We start from the raw sequence: 10,187 nt of genomic DNA, 5'->3' as shown, positions 1-10,187 counted from the left end.
TTCTGAAACTTACTCTTTCCAAACCATTGTTCAGTGTTCATCTTTTAACCTCTTTAGATACACTGCCAGAAATTCTATTATCTAAAAGTTCAGGGGTAACGCAAAAAACACCAGATTAACAGATATCACATATGCATAGCACAGAGTTTGACACTTCATAAAACCAAAACCTTTGCTATCTTTCCTTTCCTCCCAAGAGTGCTTCATCATGCCTGTACCTAATTTTGTAACTCCTCACTTGCTCAATGGCCAATTCTTGTTCCTTGACTTCCCTCAGGAAAACCTGCTCTGTTGAAATGAACGAAGTTGGTGACTCCATATTATGTTTTGGTTTGGAAACTGCCCCCGTTTTCTATATAAAAAAAAGTCACTAGAGCATTTTGCAATCAGTATACTCATATTTGCATTTGACTCATATATTCTTCTCAAAACACAAATACAGTGGAAGAAGATATACATGGAAATCATTCCATAACACATTCTGTTCATAATTCTATCCTTTCTGTCCCATTGTTTTCCAAGTGCTTTTAAACTTATGTTTTTAAAAATTATAGATGATGTAAAATGGAGATTGATTCTAAAACTCTAATCACATTTAAATAAATAAAATTTTAATCATTCTACGTAACTAATCAGGTATTTTGTAGTTACACGATTGCTTTATGCTTTCATAGGCATATACCGAGTAGTGATTGCTGTCACTACATTTTGAGTTCTAGAATTTTCATTACTTCTGCAATTATTTTAATAAGGGCATGTAATAAATTAATAATTTAGGCTGTTTGTCGATGAAAAATTTCAGATGTCTTATAGAGTAGCTGAAAAAGATCTCTCAGAACTGAATATGTTAAATATTTTAAACATATTCAAAGGAGAAAGAATAAAGGTGTCCTAGCTGCCTTAACTTTAAAATGACAGTAATGAGTTTTTATAAAGACAAAACTAGTGAGCATGTGTACATCACACAATGGCATACTGCTATCAGTCACCCTGTGAACTGTGTCCATAAAACCCCACACTGAGCCCAGTGTGCTTTTCATCTGATACCACAATTAAACATTTAGGATTATATTAAATTATTAACACATTTTCCTCATTTTACCAGACCTAGGGCAATGATTCAAGCACCATAAAGTCACCACTTTTAACCTCCTGTCTTTCTTAAATATTAAAATTCAATTAAAGATAAAATTGATATTTAGAAAAATCACTATGTAAAGTTATCTAAAACAATAGCCGAATCCCAAATATAGTTCTAAAGTAACTGGAAGATTTCATGAAGGAACATCTATATTTTGAATTTTGCATTTAAACCTTTTTCACATAAGTAATATTAATCTTTATGATAATCTATAGGGCAGACTCTATTATCATCTCCACGTTTATAAATGAAGAAAATGATGCCCGGACAGGTTAATTTCTCTTTCTTCTCCCTCTTTAATTTGCCACAATTCATCAAAGCATACCTGGATGATTTTGGAAAGATGTGTGGCACAGTTGCACCTAAAACACTACATTCAGGGCGTCTGCCTTCGGCTCAGGTCATGATTCCAGGGTCCTGGGATCGAGCCCCACGTCGGGCTCCCTGCTCGGTGGAGAGTCTGCTTCTCCCTCTCCCTCTGCCTGCCTCTCTGCCTACTTGTGCTCTCTCTCTATCTCTCTGTCAAATAAATAAATAAAATCTTTAAAAAAAAAAAAAAAAAAACCCACTACATTCACTTTCCATTTTATTTCATCCTCTTGTGCCAAACATCAAAACAAGGAACCGCATGAAGTCTCACATACTTATGCCCATCGACAGAGCACTGAAAGCACCCATAAACCGTCTCCCTTTTAAAGTTCCCCATTCCACAGAGTACGCAAGGTCCTTTTGGAATGTTGTGATTAAGCAAGTTAACTCGGATATGAGTCCCTTCTTTGAGAGAAATATCAGTCATGCTGAGAGGTTTGTCATAGTAGTCAGAAAAAAGATCATCTAAGTACAGCTGTGAACGAGAAATGGCATCCATCACTCTTCTATCTGAAAGCACAAAAACAGAGAAATGTGTTAGAAGTCGCATAAGAAATATAAAACCAACCCGCCTTTATACGTACGTGAATCTAAACCATCAGTCATGGAATGATTTGGCTTTTAAATTTAAATTCCTCCTTAACAGACAAGGAGTACTGATTGGATAAATTCGAGTATTAACCCGAGAAGAAAAGAAACATTTGGAATACTCTTCAACAGACATACTTCTCTCAAATAGAATATTCCTCAGCCTGTAGAGCAGCGTGAATGTTGGGGTTTCTTCCCTCTCAAATCCTCCTTTTGACACTGAAGTGACACAAAGGTCTATAAAAAAAATTTTTAGATGTTATAACTTGAACAACTCATTTAATTGCGAGTTTTAGTTGTGGCTGATGAATCCTGGTACATGCCATTCACTGTATTTTTTAAGTTAAATTTTATATGTTTTTGGAAAAGCTAATATTCACATGGTACAAAATCCAGACTACAAAAGGGGGATACAGTAACAAGTCTCCAGTCTACCCTGGACCCCAGCCTCAGTTTTCCACCCCAGAAGTGACCACTGTTAAGTTTCTTAAGTATACTTCCAGAAATACTCCATATATTTTACAAGCATAAAAGAATATATATATGTATGTATGTATGTATGTATGTATGTATGTATACACATAAAATTATTTAGGCTCAAATAGTTATATACTATGCACATTTCTTTAAAATGTCCCCTAGACGTTATTCCATGTCAGGCTCTATACCTCATTCTTCTTAATGGCTTCATAGTATTCCATAGTTATGAATGTACCATTATTGAACTAGTTACTGATAATAGATCTTAAGGTTATTTCCAGTCTTTCATTATCACTAGCTGAATATCCTTATACCCATATCACTTCCCATATGTGTAAGTATATCTGTAGGATAAATTCCCCAAAGCATATGCACATTTTAAATTTTGATAGCTATATCAGTTCTATCAGTTTATACTCCTCCTAACAATCAATATAATTGTAAAAACCTACATCTGAAGCGTCCCAAATAGACTGTAATTAGCATGTTTTGTCATGTTTCTGGACTCCCTATTCTCTCCTCCCATAGAACTACAGAAACAAAAACAGGTCTAAAAATGCTTATAAATTACCATGGCTAGGGGTCTCCCTTGCCTAGTCCTTTGAGGTGGCTGGCCTCCTAATCTTAAAGACCTGTGAAATGTCGAAGTCTAAAGTGAGCTGCACTGAGGTATTATATAAGGTATACAGGTATTCTGTAAGGTATATAAAGACAATTTTACGGTAAGTGTTTATATTGTCAAAGTTATTTTTTAGGGAGAGTTGGGGGGGAAGCTGGGTCTATGAGAGGTAAAACTGAAAAGAACTTGTCTTTGGCTATCTTAGCTTGGACGCCCTGACACCGACAGGCATCTTAAATATCTACCCACTCCTCTATTTGCCATCATCAAAAACGACCTATTAGAAGATCATCTATTATCTCCCCATGTAAGTCAAGGAATACTTTGTCAGTGGATTGCACTTGAGCTCTTATCTATAATCCTAAGTGGGGTGGTAGGGAGTCTGCAGCTCTCACCAAGAAGCAGAAAAGAGGTAGTGGGTAAATAGGACCAGAGGGTCCTTCCCAGCTACTGGGAAGGCATAAGATTGACAGTGCTGTGAATATCTTCTTCCACAATTACACAGAGAGAGTATGTATGTGCTTGTTTCTCATTAAATTCTTCTTAAAAGTATAATCATTTCAGGGTTGCATGCAAATCATTCACTTACCAAAGGCACCATCCAAGTAAATGAAGAGTTCAAAAACGCTGAAAGCTATGGTTGTGTGTGCTGGAAAAACAATAGCTTTGTCCCTTCCCTTGGGATTCTGTTCATCCGTAAAATGAAACTATAGTAAATAAGTAAATAACATTATTAAGGAGGATAACACACAAGGATAGCTTTTTAGAGAAACAAAACATCTCATACAATCTTACTATTAAGACAAAAACCAATTACCCCATTGAATTTAACCAAGTCCAAATGGTCCAGTGGGGTCTCACGATCTAGGGACTACCACGCACCACCACCTTCTCACTAACATTGGTACTAGGGCCAATGATTAGTGCAACCGCAACAGTAATGTTGACATAGACACCTTTTCTTTCAACCACAAACCAACTATTTAAGTGCTACAGTTATTTTCAGCCTACTCTGTCAATTGTTCTAAAGCCCCTGGAGTTTTCAGCAGCTTTCCAAAGCAATCATCAACTTCTTTACCAAAAAAATCTCCAACAATTAAATAAGTGTTTCAGTTTGTGCCCCCAGAATGGTCCAGTGTTACACAACTCACCGGACAGCTAAATGTAGCCACTGAACAGAACTTTTATTTGCAAAGATTCCTGAAGTTTTTCATTGAACTCTTTCTAACAACTGATTTTAATAAGACCAATCAAGCCATTATTATGTGTCATTACTATATGAATGACAAAGACAAATAATGCTAAGCTGAGAACTAAACACAAATAACTTCCAAGAGTGTTTTTTAAGGTATTTAACATTGAATGAAGCATGTTTTTTTAATTTTAGAAAAATTAAAATAATATAAAATCAACTTTTAAAAATTCAAGTATAAAATACATCACTTAAAAAGAAAATCAAGAATTCAACATAAGCATTCAACTTGTATTCTTTTTTTTTTGAAGATTTTATTTATTTATTTGACAGAGAGAGAGAGACCGCGAGAGAGGGAACACAAGCAGGGAGAGTGGGAGAGGGAGAAGCAGGCTTCCCTCAGGGCAGGGAACCCCATGCCGGGCTCAATCCCAGGACCCTGGGATCATGACCAGAGCCTAAGGCAGACGCTTAACGACTAAGACACCCAGGCGCTCCTCAACTTTTATTCTTAAAACATCATTTAAAGCTCTTTTTCTATGGGAAAAAAAAAAAAAACAACCATCATTTAAATAATCATAGGAAGGACTCCAGTATACATTATTTCATAAGGATTAATGTTTTGTTTGTATTATAATACACATTTAGAATCGAAGTTTTCTTGGATTTTTTAAAAATTCTAAAACAAAACTATCACTGTGCAAAATCCTATATACACTTGTAGCTCTTTAATCTCAACATTTGACAAAATACACACATCTCTTTAGAAATTGAGTACTTTTTAAAAAAATTCCCATTGCACATTTTTAGCAAGAGAAACCTAATGAGGGGCGCCTGGGTGGCTCAGTTGGTTGAGCGACTGCCTTTGGCTCAGGTCATGAGCCCAGGGTCCTGGTATCGAGCCCCACATCGGGCTCTCTGCTCAGGGGGAAGCCTGCTTCTCCCTCTCCCACTCCCCCTGCTTGTGTTCCCTCTCTTGCTGTGTCTCTCAATGTCAAATAAATAAAATCTTGGAAAAAAAAAAAAAAGAGAGAGAAACCTAATGAGTGTGGTTTACCCGCATGGCTTCCCCGCGAATTCCAGCATGCACAGACAGTGAGCACTGTCGTGTAGTTCGAATGCTTTCCATGACCACACACAATACTGCCTTTCTGCTGCTCCTTGTCTGACGTATCAAGCTGTGGTCAAAATTAATTTTTCTAGAATAAAGATAGAGATAGTCACAAGAATCTGTCACATCTAATTACATATAATTGAGTACATTTCTTTTTTTTTTTTTTTTTTAAGATTTTATTTATTTACGACAGAGAGAGACACAGCAGGAGAGGGAACATAAGCGGGGGGAGAGGGAGAGGGAGAAGCAGGCTTCCCGCTGAGCAGGGAGACCGATGGAGGGCTCGACCCAGGACCCTGGGATCATGACCTGAGCCGAAGGCAGACGCTTAACGACTGAGCCACCCAGGTGCCCCAATCGAGTACATTCTTGCTGTCATGTGTTACTCATTCATGGTCCACCTTAACTAAAAGTAAATCAAGGCAGGTCTAATACAAATCAGAAAATATGCTCAATAGCTACTAGTAATCTGCCTCTCCTTTCACTTTTCTTAAAACCTGCTTATTATAGGAGACTGTCGGAAGAGATTCCTTTAGTATATTTGTTGCAAGCAGATTAGTGTATTCCTTTTTTTTTTAAGGACTTATTTTTATTAGAGAGAGCGTGCAAGCAGAGGGAGGGGCAGAGGGAGAGGGACAGAGAGAATCCTCAAGCAGACTCCCTACCAAGCACAGAGCCAGACACAGGGCTCAATTCCAGGACCCTGAGATCATGACCTGAGCTGAAATCAAGAGTCGGCTGCTTAACCGACTGAGCCACCCAGGCACCCCAGTGTATTCTTTTAATCTAATAATTTAGCAAATGGGTACAGGACCAAAGCAATTTTGTGGAAAAATTAAAAATTCTGTTTACACCAAGTGATTCTGGATATCTACCCATATCTAAAGTCTGGATGTATTGCTAATTTGTAGTTTTTCCAACAAATAAAACAAATAAATTATCCTGAATGCTTTCAGCATTCTTTATAACAAAGTTTATACAATTAAAATATTTAATGAAAACACTGAAGCGGGGCGCCTGGGTGGCTCAGTCGTTAAGCGTCTGCCTTCAGCTCAGGTCATGATCCCGGGGTCCTGGGATCGAGCCCTGCATTGGGCTCTCTGCTCAGCGGGAAGCCTGCTTCCCCCTCTCCCACTCCCCCTGCTTGTGTTCCCTCTCTGGCTATCTCTCTCTGTCAAATAAATAAATAAAATCTTTAAAAAAAACACTGAAGCATATTATTATTCTACTGACCGTGTAGTAATTTCCTTGAGTAACGTTGATACTTCCACTTCATGTTTGGTCACCACACCAAATGAAGCTTTAACTGCAACAGAATCTGATCCAGTGACGTTAATCCCAACATCATTCACAATATGGTTGCCTCGTCTTCCATAGAGGGAAACATCTGATTCATCTTCATAATTCAGTAACTGATAAGATGAAATACCTTTATGGAAAGGAAATCAATATTTTTAAGTGTCTTGATTTCATCTAACATAGATTATATATAGTAATGCATTAATTTAGTATTTAAGACTCCCTTACATAAATGTTGAGAAAGGTGACATCTCAAGCCAAGATTTAAAACAGCAACTCATTTAAATTAAAAAACAATAAATATATTTACATAAATTATGACTTTATTGTTAAAACATGTAAACACTTTTTTTGAAGATTTTATTTATTTGACAGAGAGAGAGAGAGTGTGCGCAAAAGCAGGGGGGGCAGCAGAGGGAGAAGGTGAAGCAGGCTCCCCGTTGAGCAGGAAGCCTGACATGGGGCTCGATCCAGGGACCCTGGGATCATGACCTGAGCCGAAGGCAACGCTTAACCAACTAAGCCACCCAGGCGCCCCCAAACATGTAAACATCTTAAAACATGTAAAATATCACTCCTGCTAGAAAATGAACTTTTTTAAAAAAATTAATTTTTTTATTTGAGTGTAGTTAACACACAATGTTACATGAGTTTCAGGTATACAGCATAGTGATTCAACAAATTTATGCGTTATGCCATACTTACCACAAATGTAGCTACCATCTGTCACCATATAATACTATTAAAATATTATTAACGAAAAAAATTTTTTTAATTAAAAAAATAAAATAGCAACTCAATTAATTTAACAACAACCAAAAGATAGAGTACTTAAAAGAGAACTCAAGTTCTTTGTTCCACCAAAAGAACTCTGTAAGCTGTAAGATCCACTGAGTGGTTGAAAGAAAATCAGTGTTTACAACAAATAATTTGTCAAAATGTCAATTCATTTTCTAATCTAGCCTGTAAAATACATTTCAGTTTACCAACTACAATAACTAAATCATAAGAAATAAATGTAAATTACTTTCATCTCATTTGACCCTGTAAAGTAGGTAAGACTAAGTAATACCCCACTTTATAGATGACGAAATATATTATTTCGTCATATTCTAAGTTGATTCAGTTAAAACAGTCTATAAAGTATTTGAAATAAAATTATACAATAAATTTCACAAAATAGGTTGGAAAATTATTCAACCAATAAGAGATCTGATACGACATAAATTTAGATATTATTAATCTTAACATTAATACTACTATCATAAGAAAAGTTGCTTTTATAAATGTGCAAATATTACAAATATTAGTATATACAACCGATGTTTAGATTGTCAGTAATATAGCTGAATGAGTCGTCACTCCCAAACAGATATTTAAACTTACCAGCTGAAATTTCTCTGTCTCCTAGAAGAATATCTTTCAGTGTAAAAGGTGTTGAGGTAAATTTATATCTAGGAAAGAGAAAGCATCGCTTCTTTTTTACCACCAGACTTAGAGGTTGGTATTTGTCAGCCTCGCTGAGGCTTGGAACAGGGACTAATCTCCCTCCATCTCCAACTTGCTTGACAAAGCTCTTGGTAGCGGCCGCAAACATATTAATATGGTATCAAGACGTCATCAATTGCAATCCTCAGATAACAATCCATACTTTCAAAGAAAACCAGGCACAAACCTAAGACTTACTTGATCTTAAATATAATTGAACACATTAAAAATACAACGCATGGTTTCACCAAGTAGCTTACCAGTGTGCAATTCACAACACTGTCTCTCCTGGTGTGCTCAAGTAATGAATTATAGATCAACGGTGTTAAATGATACCCTGAGAGCAAGTCAATTTGGAATTGCAGTCTATAAGCACTAAAACGTACGCAGAAAACTACTGAGCTTAAAATACTACCAATGTCCTTGATGAGGGTTACTGTTGATAGTAGTTTGTCAGTTTTGAGGAAACCTATAGTCCTATGGGAACAATGCAGTTTAGATACTAACATTAGCCCTGGCTCCCATCTACAGTGGACCTAGTCCAAAGGGAATTCCTTCACAACTTCACCATGCCAATTGTGACAACAGTGAAGTGCTATTTTGAATCCTTAGAGTACACAGTTCATTCATTTTCCCTATATGCTACAAAACCAAGTGATTGATATAAAATATAAATTCACAGAATATAGAGAAGCAGTTGCACGCAGGTTTTTATGAAATAACAAATGAAAGCCATATTACATATATAAATGCAGAAATAACTATATAATACTCACATATATAAATATAAACTATGATTTAGGGGTTTCTTACTCTGTAGCTGGCACATAGACAACTCTTTGAAATAGTGCATTTATTTTGTTTCATCATTATTACCTCAGTTACTCAACCTTTAAAGAGAGCTATATCACGTTTGGGCTTGTTTTTAAGATATCGGGGCAAAAAATAAATTTTAGAAACAAACCTGAGTGCTGAAATATTGTACTGCCATAGTTATGTGGATGTTAATATGTTTTGAAAAAGTGGCTATGTGAACTTACAGTAAGATACTCATTAAAACATAATCGTAGGTAGTAATCGCGATACATACATATACAGAGGGGGTGGTAGGAGGAAGACAGAATAGGCTAATTGAAGCCTCAAATAATATAAATCAATTTGATTAGATTCAGGATTCAGCTGTTTTCATTTGCTTGCCAGTATCCAAGGCTCTCGTGTAATCAAGAAAACCCCAAAAACCAAAAAAAGTTTTTAATAACGTCCCTTTGTGTGAACAGCACTGTGCAATCTTCCACATCACAGAGAAAGCACAGGGAGTCATTTCTGTAAGTGACTAACAAACCCCTAGGCGACACATCTACCGTCGCTGTCTGATCCCCACCTAAGGTGGTGCATCCCAGACAAACGCAATTACGACTAACAAGGCAGGTATACAGAAACAGCATTTAATTGGATCCCACAGAAAAGCCTTCGTTACACTTAACAGGCCCTGCTCAGATCCGCCGGCCCAGCGTTCCTCTCGCGACCAAAACCTAAAGACAATGGAAACCACCCGGAGGCAGAGGTGGGGGGGGGGGGTGTCCCCGGACATCCCTGCGAGCTCCTCAAAGCAGGGCGCAGACCGGGAGAGCCCACTGCAGCCCCCCAAGGCGGATATACAGCGAGTCCCAAGCTTCGGGGCCAGGTCCAGGGACGTTCCGTAGCAATTTTGCATTTAGAATCCTGAAATCTTTTTCTTAAAGTGACGCAGCCCCGATCCCTAACCTCCTTCAGCTCCACCACCGAAAAAGAAGCTGAGCCTCAGGCCTCACACACTGTGAGGTTTGCCTCCCAACAAGCCGCCTCTCCGGGCCGGAAACCGTCTCCTTTTAAGGACACAGAACTTGCGGCCACGCCA

The 10,187-nt window shown here is 37.5% G+C and overlaps 1 protein-coding gene across 1 annotated transcript; it reads right to left on the bottom strand.

Annotated features, from left to right (window-relative positions):
• Positions 1–675: 675 nt before the first annotated feature.
• On the bottom strand, positions 676–9,086 carry PJVK (pejvakin). Its single transcript, XM_045867382.2, has 6 exons — positions 8,189–9,086; positions 6,737–6,932; positions 5,447–5,588; positions 3,787–3,904; positions 2,237–2,335; positions 676–2,020 (listed from the first exon to the last, which is right to left on the bottom strand). Exons 1-6 carry the CDS (start codon positions 8,397–8,399, stop codon positions 1,728–1,730), a joined length of 1,059 nt encoding a protein of 352 aa, XP_045723338.1. The 5' UTR covers positions 8,400–9,086; the 3' UTR covers positions 676–1,727.
• Between the last annotated feature and the right edge of the window lie 1,101 nt (positions 9,087–10,187).

The sequence above is a fragment of the Mirounga angustirostris genome, unplaced genomic scaffold (assembly GCF_029215605.1).
Source record: "Mirounga angustirostris isolate CCGP_5_RB_7025 unplaced genomic scaffold, mMirAng1.0.hap1 SCAF_3, whole genome shotgun sequence".
NCBI lineage: Eukaryota > Metazoa > Chordata > Mammalia > Carnivora > Phocidae > Mirounga > Mirounga angustirostris.
This window is presented reverse-complemented; position numbering and strand designations above follow the sequence as displayed.